General features: G+C 40.9%; 1 protein-coding gene and 1 pseudogene across 1 annotated transcript; one reads left to right on the forward strand and one right to left on the reverse strand.

The window, feature by feature from the left end:
* Positions 1–1901: 1901 nt before the first annotated feature.
* vwa10.2 (von Willebrand factor A domain containing 10, tandem duplicate 2) lies at positions 1902–13033 on the reverse strand. The gene is made up of 17 exons (XM_029118433.2): positions 12725–13033; positions 11950–12163; positions 11538–11684; positions 11155–11295; positions 9055–9148; positions 7671–7799; positions 7364–7550; positions 7014–7183; positions 6672–6784; positions 6017–6133; positions 5681–5869; positions 5246–5375; positions 4690–4842; positions 4221–4313; positions 3330–3607; positions 2940–3239; positions 1902–2837 (listed from the first exon to the last, which is right to left on the reverse strand). The coding sequence occupies exons 2-17, from the start codon at positions 12136–12138 to the stop codon at positions 2379–2381; spliced, it is 2889 nt and encodes a 962-aa protein (XP_028974266.2). The 5' UTR covers positions 12139–12163; positions 12725–13033; the 3' UTR covers positions 1902–2378.
* A 10176-nt stretch (positions 13034–23209) lies between these two features.
* On the forward strand, positions 23210–23829 carry LOC117594082 (annotated as a pseudogene).
* Positions 23830–26516: the final 2687 nt, after the last annotated feature.

The following is a 26516-nucleotide window of genomic DNA, read 5'->3' on the forward strand; positions in this document are numbered from 1 at the left end:
TTAGCAATGGAGTGCACATTCTCATACTTTTAATGACTATATTTCAACGTTTTTTATTTTATTTGATGTTCAGCTTCAGTGTTTAGTAAGTGGTGGAAAAGACCTTCTGGAGTTGTTGCAGTGTGTCTGGGACTGCTGTGTGTTCTCTTATTGGCTAGGATCATAGGGCTGTCTGTCCACTGTGAGTTTAGTTCACTTACACCTAAGGTTAAACTGACAACATTTAAAGAACATGTTATCTAGTTGGAAGAATGGAACATTGTGAATCATAATCGTAAATTGGACATCTGGAAATTGACAGAGGAAATTAAAAAAAAATATGTGTAAACAAAAGGACAGAATCCATGGACCAGCCCTTAATATTACTTACATTTAAAAGATGGATTTGTTGGGTATCAATACTTCGCAGAAAGAGACCAGCTACAGACTAGTTACAACAACCTGGCAAAAGAGAGGGAGCAACTAGAGACTAGTTACAAAAATCTGACTGAGGAGAAAAAACTGCTACAGAGAGAGAGAGACATCTTTCAGAGTTTACTTGGTAAGTGAACTGAACTGGTTTTCTTTTCAGTCTTAATTCTCATGAAAATGACATTCATGCAGACTTGAGAAACTGAAATGGGTTTTTTAAAAGAACTGCATAAACACATATTACATGTCATTTGATGCACCACTTTTCTTTTAAAAAGTCAAATGTCCATATGGAAGGAATGTGTTTGGCAACAGCAACTATTACGTCTCCACAGAAGAAAATAACTGGGAATATGCCAACCAGGACTGTCTGAAGAGACAACTAAGAGTAACATGTGAGACAGAGGTTCATAAGAGATTTATGGATTTATATGGTTATTTTCATGACAACATTTTAATCTTTCTCTGATAGAAATTCCTTATTTCATTAAACATTCGTTCTTGGATCGGTCTGACTGACCGTGAGACTGAGGGGACCTCGAGGTGGGTGGACGGCACACCTCTGACTACAGCGTAAGAGATTATACTCTGTATTAAACAACATTTTATGTATATCATTCTTTAATTAAGTATCTGTTTTATGTGTGAATGAAATTAGAGGTTGTTTTGCAAGCCAATTATAACTACCATTGATTCAATGACTGACCGTCAACAGTAACAGCTAGCATAAAAACTGTTAATTGTCTAGTCATTGTTTTAAGCCTATTTCATAATTTCATCAATGCTAGTTGGCAACTTCCTTCTCAATGAACGCAGTTATATAAAAATGATTTTCACTGGTTTGTCTGACTTTGTTGAGATAGGGCAACGTCTCCACTGTCTCTTTAACCTTATAAAACATCTTCTACCAGTGTCTGACTCTGTGGTTCTCTGTGTTGTTCCCACTTTAAGTACTGGGGAGAAAAATTGCCTAATAATGGTGGTAGTAAAGCGGGAGAGGAGGACTGTGCTGAGATTAATCTTTGTTTTACTGATCTTGTAAAGAAATGGAATGACATTTCATGTACTATGCAACTTAATTGGATTTGTGAAAAAATCATTGATTAACAATACCTTGTTACCTCAATAAAGACAATACCTTGGTACCAGTGCTTGAAGTGGGGGAAAAAAGGTGCCCGGTACTCTCTTTCATTTGCATATCATTACATTTGAGATTTTTACAGTGTCTAGCTCTGGCACACGCGTTCTTTTATTGCCTTTCTGAAGCCAGGGTAACATGACTTATAATTTCAAATTCAACACACTTTTTCTAAGTTTCTAGGTTTTGGATTTCACCAGTGAAAAATATGTTTACAATAAACAACATGACATTTAGCAAACATGTAAATCCAAATGGACGTTTCACAAGGACACTGGATGTGCCAACCAACTTAATTTTCTTTTCTCTCTCTCTCTCTCTCTCTCCCTCTCTCTCTCTCTCTCCCTCTCTCTCTCTCTCTCTCTCTCTCTCCCTCTCTCTCTCTCTCTGATAGTTATATACAGAGCTGGGGTTGTTTTAAATGTACAATATCAATCTGAATTTTGCCTATTGAATAGTATTAAATGCATTGCAAAATGAACAAACGAATTGAACGGACAAATCATTGCCTTGAATCATTGACATTTCTATTGGTATAAATGTATTATTGTGGTTCTGTTTGTCCCAAATCCAGCTGGTTTTAGTTGCTCACAATCTGCACAATCATCTTCTCCTGTCTATTTAGAACTATGCAACACAGGTAGATAAAAAAGGTTAAGTGACAGTTCCATGTTTCTGACAACCATAATGAAGAGGAACCTGTTATTTCTAGCCCCCATGGAACTTATGTATTCAAGTTTGTTTCCCATTTGTACAGATTTTCACCCATCTCCCTTTACAGCATCACACACACACATAATATCCCAGTATCTGTGGTCAATATGGAACTCTAGATCTCTGCTCCAAACCACAGGACAAGAAAAAGCATCACACAGACATTCAGAAACAGGGACTGAGTCAAAGGGCGCCCTCCGGTGGACGTAGTGTTGAATTCAGCTGTAGGTTTGGAGACAGAGGTCTGTGCTGTGGAGTTCACACCCAACAGGTCCTTCACTGAGCCCACACACACACCCACATTGCCGGCCCGGTCCACCACCACAATCTCCACCTTCTTCAAACAGCAGGAGGCTCTGTAGGACACCCGGGTCACATTCTCACCATCGATGCCCACCACCGAAGAAGTGTTCAGGGTGCCGTTGCCCTTGAGCAAGGTGACGTGGTCGATGCCAGTGCTGTTCACACCGTCGGTCAGGTCGGCATTGAGCTGCCAGTAGGTGGCGCTGCAGTCAGATGAGCAGTTGGACGAGACTCTAACCGGCCCACATCGGGGAGGGGTGAAATCTGTGACCTGATCGACAGGTGAGAGAAGGAATATTTAGTCAGACAGCTGATGTAGCTGGTGGAAACCTGTAGCTCACAGCCACCAAGTCATTCAGAACAGAGTCTTTACCTCGCTGACGACAGAGAGACGGAGGACGGCATAGTTTAAGTCGGCGGCTCCAGCGGACTCGACCGTGATGGTCAAGGTGACGTCTGTTCCCGACGGGGTGCTGACAGGCGCCGTGAGGGTGACGGTACCATTGACCGCACTGCCCCCATCCACAGAGGTGAGGCTTGTGGGAAAGGAGGAAGGGAAGCCGCAGTTGTTAGAGACTCGTACGGTGAAGGTTTCCCCGGGTCCATTCGCCGATGCCACGGTGAAGGAGATGGAGATGTTGGAACCGGGTTCCAGAATGCTGTCAGCGTGGGCCTGGGGGAGGGGGGGGGGGTAGTTTGATAAGATTGAGGCATGAGGAAAAACGCATGATTAATGAGTGAATAAGTGCACTGATCCACTGACCGATACAGAGATGCTGGATGTCTTTATCTGAGTGGAGGCCTGTCTCTGGAAGAGGTTGGGCGATACCCTGCCGGTGTCACTGTTTGTCTCCCCCCTCAGACGCACAACAAACTCCCCCTGTGGGAGTCTGACAAGAGAAACCAGGAAGTCTCCCCCATTAGAGCCCAGTGACTGCAGGGTTCCGTTAAACTCTGACCCCGAGGCCTCGATCAGGGCCACCTCCTTCAACTTGACTGAGTCACTCCCTGTGACCGACACCAGTAGGGTGACATTACTACCTGCAGGGGGGTGGGGGGTGGGGGGTGGGGGGGGGGGTTAAGGGTTACATGTTCGATTTGAGGGAGAGCAATAATAACAGAGAGGGGAACAGAAAGGAGAACTATGACTGGATGGAAACACTGCATTATCACTTCATAACCAGCTGCATCAGGACGCCATTCAGAACACATGGAGTCACATTAACCTGCAATTCCACCTGGTATTGAAATGACCTCTGCTGCATCGTGTCTGCACGACTGTGTATTTTGATTTGAATGTCTGTGAAAGTGATCTGCGCCATCTGCGCGCAAGTCAGTATGGGCTACATTGTAACTGTTCTTGCTTCTTCACAGGTGACTGGCAAGAAAGCCGATACATAATATCAATTTCACTGTTACGAATGTACATTCTTCAGGTCGAGCACTATCTTCACTATCTTTCATTGTTTTCTAAAATTCTATGATAGGCTATAGGCCTAGTCAAGATGCCATTATCGCAATGAACTTTGATATTATTATGATGCGTTAATGATGACAGAGAAGAAACTGAAAACCAAAATGTCAACTGTTCAGTAGATTAAATTAACAGCCCCCATTAAAACATTTTACACGTTGTGTCGATATGTGCTCTCACCTGTGAGAGGACGGCCCTCTTTAAGACCAAATTCTCCTTGAGCCCTCTCGAACGCCTCCACGAAATTGTAGACAAAATTAATGGAGCTCTGACCTGAAAACCAAACACCATCTAAACCAACGCAGAACAAGCTTCTTATACAAAAATAGATCTATACCTTATCATGAGGAGGGAAGGTTTGGATAACGAGCTACATCTTTGTCTGGAGAGGCCTCTAAATTATTGACCAGGGCAGGAGTTAATGCAGGGCTGAGTACTATTTCTTATTGAATATTCACTCAAAAGTAGTGTGGAGTTTCTGCACCTAAATATACAGTTAGTCCTGACAACCAAATGAAGTACTGGAACTTATTTCCCAACAATTTTTTAAAACTAGCACTGTGTCTAGCGCATGGCACTGGGATGAATAGAAGTTACAATGCCAGTGCATGGAATTGCAGGAATTAGGGGTCAGGGTTACAGTACTGACCTATGACCTTTAGTGAGTAGGGCGCTGTGGACTTAATGCTGATTTCCCATAATCCTGTTTGGTTGTCCGATGTCAGAGAGATTCGTTGGAGGTTCCCTACAGTCTGAATGGTCCCCAGAGCCCCTCTGGACTCAACGTCACGCTGGGACATGCCTGTTGGGAGGAGGACAAAAAGTTCCATTGGAGACATCTATGAAAATGTATTCTCCAAATCTTGATGATTTAACAAGAGCACCTCAGACACTTCCCCATTTGAAATGATCTGCTGGAAACAAACAAAACACGCCAGAAAAATGAACAGACCTTTGTATTTATGTCCGCCCTATAAGGCCCTACTGTAGCAGTCTCAAGAACAAGTTCAGTTGACATCTCCGTAGCTTTTGAAAAACATTCAGCCTTGAAACAGCAACCACAGAGGAAGAACTCAACACATTGCTGCATGTGATAACCCCTAACACACCCAAAGATTTAGTCACACACTCTGCACTGGTGAACTATGGGCGAACTAACAGTAACCCATATGCACGCTCAGGGATACAGGCACACACAGGCACACCTGAGGGGCTAGTCAGAGTGTAGGATAGGGATGCTCCGGTGATGTAAGCAGTCAGGTTTCTCAGCGACTCATCTATGGCGAAGGAGAAGTTGTGCTGTCCTGGGCTCTTCAACACCTGTAGAACAGTCACCTGGAGGGAGGGATACAGACTGTGTTACATACTAACTCAACAAAAGAAATGTAGGCAGTGCTATCTTTTATAGCAGCAGTGCTTGGAGCAGGCGTGGGACTAACTGACAGGGCCGGCTCCAGGCATAAGCGACATAAGTCTTTTAGTGTCCTCGGCCGCTTAGGGCCCCCAAAAGGCTAGGGCCGGCACTGCTGTCTGACTGACTATAAGACTGTCTGACTGTCAGACAATATGACTGACTGTCTATGTGACTGACTGTCTATCTGACAGTCTGACTGACTATGTCACTATATGAAAGACAGTACCTGTGCTGCAGCGATGGCGTCCTCAACAATGCTAGTGGCCCGGGGCAGTTCCCCCTTGGTGACCTCAATGGCCAGGCCCCCGGAGGACTGTGCCAGGTCTCGGTACAACTGGGATTCTGACGAAGCCATCCGGCCGGATCGCCGCCGCCGGCGCCTGGAGGTGAGGTTGTCCGTCAACAGGAACGTCACCTGGGCATGGGAGAGGGGAGGATGAGAGGAAAAGAAAAGTCACGAAAAGGACAGAAGGAAAGAATTAAGAATAAAATTACGCTTTATTTATACCGCTTAAATATAGAGAAGGAAACACATATACGTAGAGTTCAAAGAGCCACTAACCACTGACTTGGTGCTCTCTATGAGGGCGGTGACTGTGCTTTTCAGAGCAATATCTTTAGCGGGGGCGTCAGTGAACACAAAGATCTCAGAGGAGGGTGGCGCCGCCGTGAGGGCCAACTGTGAATTACAACATCAACTGCACAATGAGCCAACACTGGGATGGACAAGGAGCCGTGGCGATGACAGAGCCAGCATTTCAGTCCACCAGCCAACTAACCACCTCTTTCAGATCTGCAGAAACATTTCAAGGGGAGTTTCAAATGCAGCCTGGTTCTGGCACCCACACATAAACACAGCTAAGTTTACCCAATTATTACTTCCATCTCAAAGCTTACCACAGAGCTGAAAATAGGATTTTTCATCATCAGGACATTCCAAATATCCACACAAGTTTCCCTTTTCACAGCAAGTTTATCCTCGCAATGATTTTTGTTATTTAGAAGTAAAGAGTAACTTGTACACGTACAGTCAATATACACACACATACACATTCAGTCTATATACACTCACATACACATTCAGTCAATATACACACACATACACATTCAGTCTATATACACTCACATACACATTCAGTCAATATACACACACATACACATTCAGTCTATATGCACTCACATACACTGACGGTATGTATACACGCTCATACACACACCTGCAGTCCCGACATGCACATCTCTGGCATGTCTCCCCCGCCTGAAGCTGTGAGGGCACTGATGCTCTGTTTGAAAATGTCTGCATTTCTGGTGATAATCAGGGGTCCAAAGCCTACAGGAAAATACACAGTGGAAATGACTAACTGTATAGTATTTGAATGGGAAAAACAACAGCATTCAACCCAACTAAACATTTAGCGTGCTCCCTGATTTCAAGATAGACACTGGATGTGAGGAATGAAAACAGTTTTGGGATTAGCAAGAGAGCACAAACAGATCCATTACAAGGCTGTGTGAGTAGGAGAAAAGGTGCTGGCACGACATCTCAGGCTCACCCTCACCTGGGTCGTTGAACGGTACCAAGATGTAATAGGAGGGCTCCTGTTGGGTTCCTCTCTTGCTGTCGATGATGCTGAAGGACACCCTCTTCGCTTCGGCGATGTCGTCCATCATGCTGCCCGTGGTGTCAATGACGAAACACAACACGGAGGACCTGGTGATGCCCATGAACCTGCGGGGAACGATGGGGGGGAGCGTTGAAGAGGCGCGCACCGCGGGACAGCGACAGACATTTGTGATTCTTGGCCACCCTCCAGTTTTATTTCTCCTCCCCTAACCCTTCATCACCGACCGTCGCCAACACCTCGCCGCGCTTCCTTAACCCCCACCTTGACCCCCGCTTCCCCCTCACCGTAGAAAGCCCAGGTCCCCGGCGGCTCTTCTGATGTCCTCCAGCAGGTCCATGGTGGCGTTGACCGCCACGCTGGCTGCGGCGCGGTGGAGGTGGCCGTGACTGGAACCTGCATCGTCCTTGTTTATGCCCCCTACTGGGGTTCGCCTGCTGGTCTGGTCGAAGAAACCCCCGTGGCTACACTTTCCTGAAGGAAGAAGAGGACTGGGTCAAGAATGGGTTAAGGGTGTTACCGATGGGGTGTTGCTATTGACTGGTTAAAGGGACTCTGTTTGGTGTGTGTGTGTGTTTGTTTCCATGCTTTTACCTGCAGGTTTTTCAGAGGAGAGCAGGCTGAAGTATCCAGAGGTCAGCAGGCCTTGTTGTAGGACCGTTGGTAGGATGTTTTCAGTGCAGTCCTCTCCTGTACAGTCCTTACACGTTGGAGTACTGCTGTCTGGAGAGGGACGAATGTTACAAACTGGAGGTTGTGTGCTTCTTTGCATTTCAAAGCCGAACGTTAGCAATTTGAGGACTGTTTTATCTTGATATTCAGGCCTTAAGCACTTCCAGTATAGAAAGAATTGAGGGCGAGAGGCTAGAAGCCTGAACGGTCTGTTCTCTGCCTGTCTCTTTGACTCAAGATTCTGGTTACTCTGCTAAACTGGTGTAGGTTTATCATTCTTTTTGATTCATTTTAGTGGGCATCCTAGATCCCCTTCTAAAGACCAATCTAAAAACCCCACTTGTTTTTTTGGTTGTCAAAGTGTTTGACTTTATCAGTTCCCCTTATCTGTTAGCAGCGATTTTGTTTTGGGAAATTTAGTTGTAAATAGATACTAAAATGCACAGTGGTGGCATCCGAGTGTGACCAACTGTTGAGTGAGTCAATGAGAAGTCATATCTCAATGCAGATCTCCCCAGAGATAAAAGCAGGGTGTGGTGTTGCCACTGGCACAAACCCAAACCGTAAGGAAAAATATTTATTTTTATGGACATTTAAAGTTAAGGGAGTCCACCTACTTCACCCACAGCGGGCAAAAATGATCACATCTGAGTAAAAGTCTAGACACCACACATTGTGTTAAACTGACTAACATTTCTTATTAAGTTTACCTCCACCACAAATAGCATCTATGAAATGTATGGCTTTAGTCATAAGAATTGAGCAATTTCTAGCGAGACTGAATATGAACTTTGCACAGCCAAAGCTATTTCATGGCACAAAAACTTTTATTTTTCTTTCTCATTCATGAATGACATCGATACAATACCTATCAATATAGGTAATGATAACTGACTTCTTCGTCAAGTCATAAGATGAGTGAATTGTGGAAACCCCTACTCTTTTACTGCCCAAGGGGTTTTGATCTAGCCTATATTATCCCTAAAGCATACACAGATGCATACTTCGTAAATCCACCAGAAATATTCGCAATATAACCAGAAACAGTTTTATTTTAGGCTGACTATAAGGTAGCTACTGAAAGTAGTAGCAAGCAAAGATTTTCATCTATCCTGAACAAATCATGCATAACTTGCTCTGACTGTGACAAGATTCAAACATGGGACCTATTGGTTGCATGTCCGCATCTCTAAACACTACACTATTTAACAAGGGGAAGTCAGACAGTCACTCAGTCAGTCAGAGACATTCGCACACATCTCGGCCGGCTCCGCTTATAAACTAAGGATCATTTGACATACAATACCTGCAAGGTTTTCTAGTTTCAGGTCTGGTCTGATTAGGGTGTTGTAAGGATTTCTGTTTCCCATCTCAACCCAGTTACTGTGGCTGTAGAAATCCTGAGGAGAGAGTTGCAATCAACTCAACCCTAGTGATGAGTCACCGTAATTTCCCTCTCGTATTTCAAGTGTGTGTGTTAGTGTGTGTGTGTGTGTGTGTGTGTGTGTGTGTGCATGCATGTGTGTGTCTGTGTGTGATCCGGTCTACTTTTGAGGAGCAGAGGTCCACAAAAACAGAACTTGACAAACCGGTCCACCCTATGTTTTTGGCCTTTTACCACTCTAAATAATTAACTTTTCAGCACAGAGGTAAGGATAGGGTATATACAGGTGTTGGTCATATAGGTAGAATATCAACAAAAAGTTGATTTATTTCAGTAATTCCATTCAAAAAGTAAAACTTGTATAATGTATACATTCATTCCACACAGACTGATATATTTCAAGTGTTTATTTCTTTTAATTTTGATGATTATAACTGACAACTAATGTAAACCCCAAATTCAGTATCTCGGAAAATTTGAATATTGTGAAAAAGTTCAATATTGAAGACACCTGGTGCCAAATTCTAATCAGCTAATTAACCCAAAACACCTGCAAAGGCCTTTAAATGGTCTCTCAGTCTAGTTCTGTAGGCAACAAAATCATGGGGAAGACTGCTGACTTGACAGCTGTCCAAAAGACGACCATTGACACCTTGCACAAGGAGGGCAAGACACAAAAGGTCATAGTTAAAGAGGCTGGCTGTTCACAGAGCTCTGTGTCCAAGCACATTAATAGAGAGGCGAAGGGAAGGAAAAAATGTGGGGGAGATTCACAAAGAGTGGACTGCAGCTGGAGTCAGTGCTTCAAGAACCACCAGGCACAGATGTATGCAAGACATGGGTTTCAGCTGTTGCATTCCTTGTGTCAAGCCACTCTTGAACAAGACACAGTGTCAGAAGCGTCTCGCCTGGGCTAAAGACAAAAAGGACTGGACTGCTGCTGAGTTATGTTCTCTGATGAAAGTACATTTTGCATGTCCTTTGGAAATCAAGGTCCCAGAGTCTGGAGGTAGAGAGAAGAGGCACAGAATCCACGTTGCTTGAAATCCAGTGTAAAGTTTCCACAGTCAGTGATGGTTTGGGGTGCCATGTCATCTGCTGGTGTTGGTCCACTTTGTTTTCTGAGGTCCAAGGTCAACGCAGCCATCTACCAGGAAGTTTTAGAGCACTTCATGCTTCCTGCTGCTGACCAACTTTATGGAGATGCAGATTTCATTTTCCAACAGGACTTGGCACCTGCACACAGTGCCAAAGCTACCAGTACCTGGTTTAAGGACCATGGAATCCCTGTTCTTATTTGGCCAGAAAACTCGCCTGACCTTAACCCTATAGAAAATCAATGGGGGATTGTGAAGAGGAACATGCGATACGCCAGACCCAACAATGCAGAAGAGCTGAAGGACACTATCAGAGCAACCTGGGCTCTCATAACACCTGAGCAATGCCACAGACTGATCGACTCCATGCCACGCCGCATTGCTGCAGTAATTCAGGCAAAAGGAGCCCCAAGTATTGAGTGCTGTACATGCTCATACTTTTCAAGTTCAAAATTTTCAGTTGGCCAACATTTCTAAAAATCATTTTTTTGTATTGGTCTTAAGTAATATTCACATTTTCAGAGATACTCAATTTGGGATTTTCATTAGTTGTCAGTTATAATCATCACAATTAAAAGATATAAACATTTGAAATATATCAGTCTGTGTGTAAAAAGTTTCACTTTTGAAATGGAATTATTGAAATAATTTTTTTTTTGATGATATTCAAATTTTAGGACCAGCACCTGTAATGTTAGAATTTGTCCTAGACATTATTTGGTTAAGTTTAGGGTTTTGGTTAAGCTTTAGGGCTAGATTAAGTTTAGGCACAGGTTATTGAGGTCAGGGTAGGTAATTGAGGTTAGGGTAAATGTTAGGATTTGAGGAATGTTTAGGTCTAGAGGATGGGTTAGGGAACACGGATTTCTAGTTGTCTTGTCCCAACAAGGGTATGTTTGTGTGTGTTTGCGCTTGAGCGTGTCACCTGAAGTGTGTGAGAGATGGATCCGAGCATCCACTTGGCTGACAGGAAGTTCTCCCGTTTGACACTGGCCTTCACCGCCGACATCCCCCGGGTGATCAGCTCCCGCCCCTGCTGGAAGGTCTCTCCATCGAAGTGGCGCGCCTGGATCAGATCATCATCATCATCATCATCACTTTAATCAATATACATGTTCTCTACATTATCATCATCATCATCACTTTAATCAATATACTCGTTCTCTACATTATCATCGTCATCATCATCATCATCATCACTTTAATCAATATACTCGTTCTCTACATTATCATCATCACTTTAATCAATATACTCGTTCTCTACATTATCATCATCATCTTGATATTCATCATCATAATCCTCCTCACATCACTCAGCAGATACATCACATCCACCAGGGCATTGCTGAGGTAGATGGAGAGGATGGAGGTCTGGAAGGGTATAGTGGAGAAGATGGAGGAAGAGCCTGGAGAACACGCCTGTTGGACTTTAGAGGCGGAAATGCTGTCATCAATCTGTGGCAGGACAGAGAATTAGAGGGAAGTAGACCGGAAGGGAATTTTAATGACAATAATTCCATTGGTTCGTTGGGGAAAACTGCTGAGTAAAATGGACAAATCTTTAAACATACATTAGGTCTGATGAAAATGTGATCTGTTCAGTGTATATCTATGTGTATATTCCTTGTATATTGATCAGCATAAGAACAATTTTGATTAATTTCCAGTTATGTTGGTGGACTCAGCTGCCTGTCATAGCTTTACTCAATAGTCAACTCACCGGCAGGCTAAAGTCCCACCCCTGGGCGGCGGCCAAGTCGCGGCAGACGGCAGCGGTTTTGCGTAGGATGGCCTGCTGTGTAATGTCACGGTGGGTGATTGAGTCTCTGCTGGGAATAAGAGGTTTGAAGGCCTGGGTTCCCGTTTGCAGAAACATGGACAGCGCCATCATGAGGAGGGAGGTATGCATTGCAATGCACACTGCAGTTAGAGGTCTACGGGGCAAGAACCATACAGAGACGAGGATGTTGATGGCTCAACCAACACACTGGGTTGAGGAGAAACTCTCAAAACTTTTGAATTAATTTGTGTTTTTTTCGGACTCTTTATTTCTCTCTTTTTTATTGTCTATTGGTTCCACAAGCCAATCTTTGCACAACTACTGAATATCATCAAAACATTCCCTGAGTAGCTTCTTCCTCTTGTATTTTACAGCTTGTTCTCTAGCATAAGTCAATATAGATATATTTTTTGTAATTGTAAACTGTAAAGAATGCGTATATGTATATACATATATATATATATGTGTGTATATTTTAACCCTTCAAGTTAAGTAGTGCCCCCGTGATTAAACATTTCCATCCCAAAATTGAGGTTGCACAACCTGAGAACCTCTACTGTATCGTAAATTGAAGCTCTCTAAAGAATATACTTCAAGTAATGTCAATTTATCTTCCCCTGAAAATACTTTCTATAAACCTAGACAAATTGATACAAAAAGAAAGAGACATAGAAAAACACCATGATCATGTATAATTCATTGAAAAACCACTCACTTTTCCTTTGACTGGTCAATCGACAAGGTCTTGATGTCCAAGCTGGGAGTGCTGTTTGAATAAGATCTCAAGTATGTGTCTACTGTATTCTCTGTGAAATACTTTATCCGTATCTTGGTGTGTGTGTGTGTGTGGCCTTCTGCTGCTCCTTTATCTGGTTCCACCTGGGTGGGGTGAGGAGGGGAGGGGACCTCACTCTACATTCAGGTGAATGTGACAAGAATTCTCCCCAAATTCTTCCAGGTCCCCAGGGAGGGGAAGGCCTAGTGTTTACTCAAATGTATGTGTTTATGTAAGAGCGTAAGTGTCGGTTTGTTTGTGTGAGTGTGAGAGTGTGTGTGCGTCGGTTTGTCTGAGTGTGTGTGAGAGAGTGTGTGTCACAGAGCCGTGGGAGGGCCGTGGGAGAAGCCATACTGTTAGTATGCCTGTAGGATGCTTGTACTCATGAAATACACATGAAATCCCTGGCCCAAACTGCATCCTATTTGCTATATAGTGCGCTCGTTTTGACAAGGGCCTATAGTGAACTACAAACGGATGAAGGTGCCATTAGGACACAACTTAGGATCTCCTATCAGCAGGAGGAGCATAACTTTATATGTATTTGTCATATGTTTTAGTTTATTGTTTTTATGTGTGCAGTTGACATGGAGAAAACCTGTATTTCAAGTTCGATTAGCAATCTGTATTAGCAAAATGTTTTGAGATACTGTGTCTGATTGTATGTGTGGGAGAGTATATGTGAGTGTTTGTGTGTATGCTTGCTTGCAAGTGAGCCAAATAATAGTAATATGACACTCTTTTGACATAATTGCCGTTAGGGAGATACTTAACTTTCTAGTAAATCATAATTTTACTTTGTTATACAAGCTTACTTGATTTCTGGGAACTAAGGGAAAACTCAACCTCCCTCCATATACTCAGCAGTGCAGAGCATATACTGTAGAGTGCAAATGTGTCCTCATTCTCTTGCCTTTCGTTGTTTTGATACAATCACCAAGTTTTATACACGTCTTTCAATGGTAAGTCACTCCCATTGAATGTGTTTGTTCAGTTGGGAAGAACCACAGACTTAGAATAACTAAATTCTGGAATTGAAGAAATGCAGCCCACATCTCTCCCCTTAAAAGGTGCACACCAGTCACATTATTATCTATCTCTTTCCAGCTAAAAAACAACATAAAAAACATGGGTTTAGAGGACAAAATAAGAGTGACGTGATTCCAGCCTATTAATTACAGTTATTTACTTTTGTTAATTGAATGTGTTCAGATAAGGCATTAGAGGCTCCAAAACAGGTTGTTTCTGGTTAGTATCTGAGTTAAAATCTTACTTGAGTCTTTGAGGTCAGAGCTATGTACTGCCAAAGTGGAGAGAACGGTCCAATTCACAGCTTCCAAAGGCTAAAACACCAGCCATCAACAGTGCAATATTAGCATCATATATTTTTTGCAGTCATTTTGCATGCAACCTTTATGCTAAATCTTTATTTAATGAGCTAGTATTGGTATTCCTGCAGATTTGCAAACAGAAATACAGCTTCCATTGTTTTACAGCGAAGTATCATAAATTGTGGCCCAAGTTTGACCATAGTGAGATTAGAATAGGAAACTGTGTGGCTGTGAGTATCTGTATGAGGGGAAAACAGCAGAGTTGTATTACGATGGATAGTTAACTGTGTCCATGATCACCAAGCATTTCACTGCTCAATATACAAGAGAGTATGGTTGTGTTCCAGGTCAACCCAACAGTCATTTGTTTTCAGAGCTGAGTGCTACAGTGTAACAATACTTTAATGTATAACCCCTAAATCATTTACTTCCATATGGATTTCATGCAAAATACACTGCTTAAAAAAAATTAAGGGAACACAATCATCACAGTATAACACAATTTCAGTTAAATTTCAGGAATATCAATCTGTCCCATTATTCTGATTACATTATTCTGACTACATTCTATATTCTGGTACTGTATGATGTCTTGTACTGTACGTTGTGTTATACTGTACAATGTGTTGTACTGTATGATATGTTTTTTACTGTATGATGTGTTGTACTGTATGTTTCACTGTACGATGTGTTGTACTGTATGATGTGTCCAGATTCTCAACTCTGTTCTTGTATCTGGTACTTATGTACCTATTTGTGTACATCTTATACAAGAAAGACCATGGTTAACTGGCTCCAGTGTGTCTGTCTGTATCATGAGTCAGTACTGAGTTGTTCCAGTGGAATTATATCCTGAATGTTCTGAATGATGCAAGGCTGGTTCCACAATTACTCCTATAAGAAATATAATAATGAGAAGTAAACTAAGACACAATAAAAAACACTTTAATTACATTAACACTTTGTGTGATGGATGTTTGTATGATTGAATGGTTTACCATTGGTAGTAGGTTTTGTGGGTTATATTACTTTGTACATGTTTATATATGATATATCGGAAAATGTCTAGATATGAATGTCATGACGGTGTAACGACAATATTATAACATGTTATGTCAGTTGTTGTTTCATGTTATTACATGTTTATGACAGCATCATACTCATCATAACCATACTCATGTGTTACCGTAGTTTGCCAATCATCTACAGTGCATCTTTATTAAATAACATAGCCCTGCTCAGCCTGTGACTGTCTTTACTCTGTTCAGCATTCTTCAACCTATGAATCTGTAGTGTCGTATTTCACCCTCTTACTCTCTTTCACTTTCACACTGAACATTAAAATTGATCTTAATTTTTTATATGACAAAAGTATAGCCTTGTTATTTATATGGTCCCCTTTTATAGAGGCAATGTTTATCACATTCTTGCCTGTGTGCATTTCATATAGCTGTTGTGGTAGACAGGATTCCTGAGAGCTGGGAGGGGTTTACCAGGATGTATTCAGGGATATAACCGAGCATTGTGGAGGCATTTATAGGACCCTTAGCGCAGGCTGAAATAAACACAACAGAAATATTGTTGACTTTCCTTTCTCTCTCTCTGTAATTAGTCATTGTGCTGTCCTAAGTGTATTTCTGTGTTTATAGATTATTCACCCATGAAGGCAGATACCTCCCTAACAAAACATAAAATGTGTTAAATGTATAGAACTATGACTAACCACCATTCACACATTCATAATCTCTTTTGTCATCCCTCTTTCCCACACCCTCTTTTCTGTCAACTCGCCGTTATTAGGTTTATCCGTTTTTCCATTCTATGGGTTTATGGACTGAGGGCAGGTTGATTGTTGAAAGACATTGCTAGGCCAATTTCTTTGTAATGAGCTGTTATTTAAAAAAAAAAATGATGCCTCTGGAAGTAGCCTGAATTTTAGCGCTCAGCACTTGTACTTTGTTCACATCTGGGTTTCTCAAGGCTAACTATTTCTCTCCAGACTCAAAACATATTTTGTCATCTATTGTCCTTTTGGACTAAGTAAGATATATACTTGAAGATAATTATTATGAGGAAATCTTTTTTTGGGTCTGGCTGCCTGTTGTCTAGTTTGAATGGACAGTAGACTATTCTATAGTTAACAATATATGGTGTGAGCTACTGTGGTTGCTTGTCGGCCCTAAAATATTTTGGAACTGAAGGGCAACTCGAGAAAGAGGGATTGGCGATGATATTTTCTGTATGCTTCCTTGCCCTGGGTAATAAGATATCAATGAAGAGCCGGTGGCAGCCAATGTCTCTGCCATACAATGCATTGCAGTTAACCTCTGCGTTGGTGAAACACAGCTCTAGATCAGATCGAATGGAGGAGGATGGACGCCAAGATTGATGTGTGTAGCCAGGTCTTGATTGGATTCTTCTGTTGCCAAAAACGGTACATGCACTGGTGTGCCTTTTTGGTGATCGCTGAAATGTTGATGAAAATTATGGTTCCTAGGAATATGCGTGATTCAGGCAAACTGACAACTGAGTCATCAGTCTTAAAAGCTGTGCATCTGGTGCACCTTGGTCACCCCAGTGAAATTGCCAAGTCCTCAAATCACACCTTCTTTTCATTTTAACTACAGAAGCTGATTAACACATTTCAGGTTAGAAGTAAATGCAGGGTATAATGTGTCACTTTGATGATTTATGGGCAGGGCTTCCAGATTGATTTGACAGGTGGGCGGGACATCCGGTTTGCTGGGTGGGACTTTCGATGTGACGTTTGTTAGGGCGGGACTTCTGGAGTGACGTTTGGATTTCCGGTGACTTTGTAATTCATGATTGCACTGTTGTGTCCATGTTTGATTATTTACAACAACTGATAAGCACCCTGGACGAGTGTTATAACAGGTGCGATATGTTTAATGTTTAACAATGGGGTCTTATGGTTCCGGAATGTTAAATTCCAAGGCAATAATATCAGCGGCAAGATGTTTGGTGTTTAACAAAAGGGTGCAAGTGTTCAGCAATTCTATAACCCCCTGGCATTTTATGTTCCGATAAGTGCTACAACAGATGTCCTACAACCTTTCATGTTTGAGCTGATTGGCATGGTCTGTGTATTTAAACAATGCAGACCCCGGTGATGGTCATTCAGTCCGGCTGAGTAAACTTACCTACACAATACAAACCATGGCGGATTGTGCAGTAATCAGCATTTTGGTTGAAACACCATTGAAAGCTAACAGCTTAACCTTAGCTTGGCGAGTTGGCAAGAAATTACAAATGGAAAGCAGAGACGCAATCAACATGCCAGCTCTGAAGAAACAGATGCAGTATTGAACCCGAATCCATCAACTACACCAGGATATGTTGGCACGGGATAGGAAGTTGGACGACGGTCGGATTGGTGGATACATTTTCAACCCAGGGATACCGGAGGTTGCATTTTATGAATTAGCCAAAGGCCAAGAGTTTAAGGCTGGTGTGACTGATCAAATGGTTTTTAATGCCGGTTTATGGAACACCTTTCAAAAAGTGATTTATTTGGGGCCAAAACAGGGCACCCAAAATACGGTAGATTGTTGTTGAGGTAATGAGGAAGTATGACTTTGTCAGATTGGAACAATTTCCAGGAAATGTCAGCAGGTTACATTGTGACTGCGACCACGGACTGTTCCAATAACATTGGGTTTGATTCTGGAAAACGTTGTTGGGGCTATTCTCCAAAAGGCATGCATCGGATGTGAAGTGGACCACCCGAGCCAGACGAGACATTCTTGTCTCGATCCGCCTGATAATTTTTTTGAGACTCATTATGGTGACATCGTGGAGACAGTTTTAATATTGCGACTGAAACATGTGTTGGTCAAGGCTTTGAACGGATTGGGGTTTCATGCACCACTGACCGATGTTCACATTGCCATCTGAGAACTTTTTACATGAGCTCAAGTTGGAGCCTAACATCACACAGAGACTGAGTGAGAACAGGGATGAATACATGGATACATTTTATGAGGAAGTCTTATGTGACGTAGTAGCGTCTTGGTAGGATGAAAGCAAAGAGTCTGCTGTCTAAGAATGTAACTTCAGTTGTCATGTAAATCCTGTGTGGGTTTAGCGATTAAGCAGTTGATGCACAAAGCTATCAAGAGTGGTATTGATGTTTGTAGACCTTTTAATAACCGAGATCATGTCGGTATATAATGTTTTAATATTCTGAAGAAGCATATGGAAACGGTCAGGAACGCATCTGAGGATTGACCGCAACTGTTGTCAAACGGTGTTGAATCTATGGCCCTAAACAACTTCATGTATAATCTGCTAACACTTTAAAATGCTGACAACAAAGACTTTAAAATTGGACACCTGTTATGTTTGGTTACGTATGTAACAGATGTTTGTGTGGTAAAATTGTTGAGTAATGATGCTGTGGATGTAGAATGTATTTCTAAATTGCTTACAGATTTTCTAATCAGCAGTAATCTGAATGATTGTGTAACCTTTCTGAATTTCTTGGTTGACGTGTAATTTCGAAAACTCAAATAAAACAATTACTTCTCATTATTGCCCAAATGCCCTACGATGTCTGAACAGTTAATGAAAAGTATTTACGAAGACCCAGCAAACCCAGGTGCTTATGTAGGTTTGAAAAGAGCGTACTTGGAGAAAACCGGGGAGATCCTCAAAAATGGCGAGGCAAATGACTGGCTACTCGCCCAGGATATATACATGCTACGCAAGCCTGTAGCTATAAATAAAGTAAAAAATAGAGTTATTGTTCATGATATAAATTCACAGATTTATCTGGATTTGGTTGACATGAGTGCTTATAGTGTGGAAAACAATAACATAAAATGCATGTTAACATGCATAGATGTATTAAACAAATATGCATGGATTTGTGTGATGAGACAAAAAAGCGCCATTGAGGTAAAGCGAGCATTTGAAGACATTAAAAGAAGGAAGAACACAAAAAGTCCAAATAGAGTTTTTTTATTCACATTTTGAAATACAACATAAAACATTTTGCTACAGGAAATGATGTCAAAGCGAGTATCGTTCAGAGATTTCATTAAAAAAAAAATCATGAATGTGGAGGTATCGCACAGCTGCCAACACTCATCGCTATGTTGAGGTTATTCAAGACTTAGTTCATGGTTACAACCATAGCTACCATCGGTCTATTAAGATGAAGCCTGCTGACGTTTGTTAAGAAAATGTTAGACTACTTCTCAAGAACCTGTATGGCACAACAATAATGAGAAATGGTAATCAAAGTTCCGGGTTGGGGATACTGTGAGACTCTCAAAGTTGAGAGGAGCGTTTACAAAAGGCTATGAAAAAGGCTACACAGATTAATATTTGACAATAACAGAATGCATTCTGCGGGTACCTCCTGTATATAGAATAAAAGATTACAATGGTGATGTGATAGTTGGGACCATTTATGAACAGGAATTACTGAAAATAATTGTGGCTAAGGATAAAACTTTTAAAGTGGAAGCAGTTTTGGATGAGAAAGTACAGAAAGGTAAGAAAAACAATCTTTTGAAATGGCTTGGTTGGCCTGAGAAATTCAACAGCTGGATACCATCAGAACAAGTCCTTGACCTAGAAACTGGATAAAACGTAATTTACATTGACTGCGATCAGCATGGGTGAAGGTGGTTTCTTCATAACGCTGCCCAGTAACTCGTCGAGACATGTCTATCCAAACAATTCGAGTTTGTGCTATACCACAAAATTTGCCAAAGATATAGATTTAAAAGGTGATTGGGAAGTATCTTTGACAGAATTCCAATACCCGCATACGTGGAAGACTTTTACATGGCGTGAAAACACATTTGAACTATATGACTCCAATAATGACAAAAGTTGGAAATATGAACTCAACACTGGTTATTACATTGGCATAGGAAAACTAGTGAGATCAACAGTTATATAAAACCACATGGTGTATGGGCGGGGAATGATGAATAAAAGAACAGAATGTTTCTAAAAGCTGAGCCCCATTTCAGTTTGAAATTTAGTGCAAAACAGGAACAGATATTAGGCTTAAAACCAGGCGAGCGGTGGTACGCCTCATGGTACGGAACATTCCCCACGGATATTCTGTCAGGATTCAACACCCTACACATCTACACAGATAAAATTGATTATCAACACGTTGGTGACAGTCATGCCCCGCTGTGAAGAACTGTACATATTGCAGGGAAAAAGAACAAAGTTGTCACAGTGACGTATGACAAGCCACACTACGTACCTCTTAATAAGAATCAGTTTGCCGAGATCTGTATTGAAGTAAAATCTGATCAGAATCAGCTGGTTTCATTCGTAGAGGGAAAGGTGAATGCAAAATTATACTTCAGACCTGTCAAACAATCATTAGGACTATAAGATGCAGCCTCAGAAACTCCACGATGATCCTCATACAGTATCTCACAAAAGTGAGTACACCCCTCACATTTTTGTAAACATTTGAGTATATCTTTTCATGTGACACTGAAGAAATTACACTTTGCTACAATGTAAAGTAGTGAGTGTACAGCTTGTATAACAGTGTAAATTTGCTGTCCCCTCAAAATAACACAACACACAGCCAATTTCACACACCTCCCTTTGCCCTGGGGCAATTTTACTGCTCTTCCCTCACCTTTTTAAAGGGAAAATTAGAAATATGCAAGACCATCATGTTCTACCATGTGAGATAAATTATTCTAACGAACTTCATTTTAAATGCAACTGTCACCCTCCTCTCTCCCTCCCTCTTCACCTCATGTTGTCTCCTACCGTCCCAAGTCTTAGTCTGCTGGTCCTCTGGGGTGTGTCGCTATGTTTGAAGAGGGGTCTTGTTTGAAGAGGGGTCATCCATTCTCCTGTGCAATTCTGCTGTAACCTCTGTATATAGTACAGTAAATAGCAGTACTGTATATTACCTGCTTGGAAGACAGCTATCTTTATAACTGTAAGTATAAGACTTTACATTTTCTTTTACTCTGTTTGGGACTAATCAAGCAAAATTGTACAGTATTATGATGCTTTTTTTTTTTTTACAGGCCCTGTAGAGCTGTGTAAAGCAAGTCTGTTCCTTTAACTTGAGGTCTTTGTATTTTAGTTTATCCAAGCTTAATTTATGAGGCCACGTTATTGGTATTGGTATACAGTCCAAATTGTTTTTCATAACATATTCCAGGTGAAAACATTACAGATTTTATCTTGCTGTTTTTGTGGATGTGTTTTGAATGCTCTGACTCACACAGGGCTTGTTGCGTAAAGACCCCTATGAAAAATACCACTCTGACAAATTATCAACACTTAAATCAAAACAAGGTGGAGAAACTCTCACTACATTCAATGATGGTTAAAACGCATCACCAGGGAAAGTCACCTACTCACAACAATGTTTTTGCCGGTCTCCTGGCACACATTCAGAACCTTTCGGAAAGTAGCCAGACCTCTTCACTATACATATTATTGTGTAATAGATAGATTTTTTGCCACAACGTTAGAAATGTATGCCATTTTATTGCAAATGAAAAACTCTGCTTTGTCAAATGCGCATAGACTCTCAAATGGAACTGCGCTGCTCAAATCAGAAATATTATGTATTAATGCATTTGTTGGATTCCTGTTATTTATGCTCGTCAACTCTAAGAGTCAGTATAAATAGCATCACCCTTAATATTGCCAAATACATTTCCATGTGATCCTCCCCTTGTTTTCAAAGTCTGCATCACCTGGTCATGGTGCTTGCTCATATGTATCTCTTGCTTTAAGAAACTTTATCTTCATTTTCTTATCTGCACTTGTTGTTATGGAAGCATGTGACAAATAACATTCGATCTGATGGGTAGAAACTTTCCACCACAGGGTGTCTCACACCTGATGTCCACTAGACACGTCAACATTTAGAGTACATTATTTTTGTCGGATGTCCTGTACGTGTTTTTTCATACTTAAAGCACATGTGCTTTTGCATGTTTGGATGGAAGCAGGGAGGAGTCTCTAGAGAACCTGCTCCACACGGCCAAAGTGCATCGGGCCTATTGATACCAGGACAAAGAATGATGTCTACAGTTATATCTGTGCAGTTGAATGAGATAGCCTACTGTAATTGCGGAAAACAGGTGCCGTTGATCCAGCTATGTTAAATTAGAATGGTTCACATTGTGCAGTAGTTTCATACAATGCTAGCTAACAACGACAGTCAGCTGTCTGCTTAATTTATTTTGGAGTTGGTAAGGTAATCAACTGTAGCCACTTGAATTCATTATTTAGCATATTATCAAATTTAGCTTGGACAATGTAGATTTGACTTTGTAAATGAAACAACGTTTGATACAACTGCAATATTTTTTATTAGTTGGCTATGGTCATGCTGTGTGCCACTCTTTGCAACGTACTCCTTTCATTGGGAACTTGAAATTCCGTCGTACCATCCCAACAGTAAAACCACGCTCAAGTTTGAATTATTGAACGCACGCGTTACACCAAATGCACCGCAACGCAATGTGGATTGACAGTTTGCAGCAAAGTAGTGGACTTGTTGTTTCACAAATGAATGTGTGGTGACCTCTAGTGTCTCCTGTTAGTCACAACCGTCAGATGTTCTCCTGTCAGTGCTGACTACTAAAAAGAAAGATTTTTAGCTTAACAAGCCCGAGTAATCATACAAAATATGTTAAAGTTGGGGGCTAATTGGTTTTGACCTATTCATTATTTTTATTGATATTTTAAAGAAAACTTTAACACTTTAGCACCCATGTGTTAAAGAGACAGAAAAGGATTAGTATTAAGGTTATCAATGTGAAGAGGATTTAAATTCAATAAAATAAAATAAAAATCTTTACAAACATTATGGTAATAATGTAGGTGCTATACACATGGTTGAGTAACTCATTTTTTTTTTAGCCCATTTATTCAAGTGAGTATGAACAAAATCTACAGATGTGCTTTGGTTTCAGCAAGCACACCAAATAAGTTATTAATGTTGTAATGGCTCCCAAATGCAAAGCTAATGATGGTGGGGTTCTGGTCCCCCCAGCCACACAGCACAGCCTAACTACTGAAACTTCTTATCTTCACAAGGATTACATGAAACACAATTTTTGGTTATGATGAATATGGGGATTATAACAATTACACATATGACAATGTCAATGGTAATGAAGAGGATGTTGCTTTCAAGACCCATATGACATGCTTCACTGAGGTTTCCTGTGTCTTCTACCTGGTGGTTAATGTGCTTATCTTCCTGCTTGGAGTACTTGGGAATGGCCTGGTCATCTGGATCGCTGGTCTCAAGATGAAGGGGACGGTCCGAACCACCTCATATTGTGTCTCTCTCTACCGTTCAACATCGTTTACACGGTTACAAATGACTGGACCTTTGGGCTGTTCTTGTGTAAGTTCAACTCATTTGTGATATTGATCAACATGTTCAGCAGCATCTTCATCCTGGCCGTCATCAGTGTGGACCTGTGTGTGTTGGTGGTGTTTGCAGTGTGGGCTCAGAACAACCACAATGGCAAGGCATCTGTTGTGGTGTTCTTAGCCTGGATTTCCTCTGTTGCCCTGAGCCTCCCCTCTGCAGTGTTTAGAGACATCAAGACCCATTTAGGGAGGAGTTAAAATAACTACTGAGGTCAACTCAGTCACAAGACGATTGCAGTAAGTCGGTTCATCGGTGGCTTCGCAATGGCCTTCCTCATCATCTTCTTTTGTTAATCCGCTAGCATTGCACGACTAAGGACCAGCCAAATGATGAGGAAGTCCTCCAAGCCCCTCAGGGTAATGACTGCCCTGAGTTTCAGCAATGATTAACTTAGAAATGCAATTTGAAACATATTTTCTTTTGATTGTCTAAATTGCCTAAGGTTCACATTCTACACAACAATGGACGTCATTAAGGGAACCATAAATTCTGAGATATATTTAAGTGATGCCATCTGTCAAGGAATTTATGCTTGGCAGGAAATGATTCTTCCAACAACTACGACCCAAAGAATTCAAGAAAGAAGTTTTATGTTTTGGATTGAACAAATGAAAACCTTGACTTTTATCCAATCGAGATGCTGTGGTAGGATTGGAAGAAGACAGTGCATGCCAGAAACCAGAAAAACCTCACTCTGCTGGCTGTGTTCTGTTTAGGAGTGGGCAAAAATACCCTTAGAAAGATGCCAAAGACTGATTAGTGGCTAAAGGAGAGGCTCACTCAAAGTTATTGTTGCTAATGAGGAGCCACAACCTATTGAATGAAGGGGTTCACATGTTTTTGCACACCTGAAATCTGAGTTTTGTTTAAAAAAAACACTTGTCAAACATACAGAATATAAATATATCCTATGTGTTTGTTTGTGTCATTATTTGTAATGTCTTTATTACAAATAAAAATGTAGTCAGTAGACCATTTTTTATACCAAAATAATGACCACCCCAGCAGGTTTCATTAACTTTCAAGCAGCAATGTAGTCTCCCTATTTCAGGGCACCAAAAGTTTAGCTATTAATTTCCACCCAACAGGCAGATTACATCTTCAAAACATTTCTATTCCTTCAGCGGTTTTGGAGGTGTTGGTATTGACACATATGAACACAGATCAGCATTAGAAATATGTTTTTTTCTGCAAGAGGAGGTGCTGTGAAAATGAGAAGAAATGAACATGACCACAAAACCACCAGTACACTAAGGCTCCCTTAACCCCTAAGTTATATTAGGGTAAAATTGACCTGTTTTTAAAAAAAATTAAAAGCCATTTGAACTGCCAGATGAATAGAGAATCTAAGGAGGCTTAAATCAAACCACAAATTCTGTTTTTCTACATTTAGTGAAATACGAGTAAAATATTTTAGTGTACTAAAATAAAATGTACATCCAAAATTATTCTCTGCTCTATTGGCTGGCAAATAATTGTACATAGTTGAACTGGGGTATGAAGATGTACACATCTATTTTTCTTTAACTATATATGTACATTCTGTACATTCTGTAGATTGGTAGGAAAAATCATATTCATCATTGTAATTTAATTTGAACCCAGCTTCATGCGGAGCCGATTGAAGAATTCTCCAAATTATTGCTTTGAATTCATTTTAAATAAATACATCTACAGTGGGGAGAACAAGTATTTGATACGCTGCCGATTTTGCAGGTTTTCCCACTTTCTAAGCATGTAGAAGTCTGTAATTTTTATCATAGGTACTCTTCAACTGTGAGTGATGGAAAATCACATTGTATGATTTTTAAGTAATTAATTTGCATTTTATTGCATGACATGAGTATTTGATACATCAGAAAACCAGAACTTAATATTTGGTACAGAAACCTTTGTTTGCAATTACAGAGATCATACGTCTCCTGTAGTTCTTGACCAGGTTTGCACACACTGCAGCAGGGATTTTGACCCATTCCTCCATACAAGAGGCAAGAGACAAGAGGAAGAGGCAACATACTAAACCATCTTATCTGTAATAAACCTGTGGCATGAATTACCTCAACCTTGCAGAAAATATGTTTGTTCCCCAATTCATAACTACAAGTAACAATATTTGCAGAAGAAGCAAAGTCTGTCTGCTGTGTTACTGTCTGGGAGGGGTCGGTTCGAGGTTAGAAGTTTCCTGTATCTGGGTCTCAGTATGAAGTGCAGAAGTGAAAAAAAAGAAGAATATGCTGATTCTACAAATCCATACGTTTTGCCTTGGGGTGAATTTTGTATTATTCTTGCCAAATATCAACATAACTTTTTATTATTATTTTCTCAATTATTCTTCTCAATTATTCTCTTTCCTCCATACTTACTTTCACCTGAAAATTCTTGTTCCTGAAATGTTATTATATTTATTTATTATTAAGAATGTTTTCCATAAATAATAACAATTACTAAATGCTCTCTACGTTGGGCCTTGTTACAGACACACAAGGTGACACAGAGGTGCAATTGGCAATTAAAGGTTAATTTCCCACACCTGTGTTTTTTTAATTGCAATTATTATCTGTGTATAAATAGTCAATTGTTTATTAGCTCTTATGTGGACACAGTGAGCAGGCTTGATACTGAGCCATGGGGAGCAGAAAATAACTGTCATAAGACCTGAGTACCAAGGTAATGGGACTTTATAAAGATGGAAAAGGATATAAAAAGATATCAAAAGCCTTGTAAATTCCAGTCAGTACTGTTCAATCAATATACAAAGATAAACCCACAGATACAAAGAAAAACCTACAGGTTACCTCAGGAGAAATGCAGGCTGCTCTGGAAAAAGACGGTGTGGTTGTTTCAAGGAACACAATACGATGATACTTGAACAAAAATTTGCTGCAAGGTCGAAAGGAAGAAGCCTTTGCTACTCCAATGCCACAAAAAAGCCTGGTTACAATATGCTTGACAACACCTTGACACACCTCACAGCTTCTGG

The sequence above is a fragment of the Esox lucius genome, chromosome 25 (assembly GCF_011004845.1).
Source record: "Esox lucius isolate fEsoLuc1 chromosome 25, fEsoLuc1.pri, whole genome shotgun sequence".
Classification (NCBI taxonomy): Eukaryota; Metazoa; Chordata; class Actinopteri; order Esociformes; family Esocidae; genus Esox; species Esox lucius.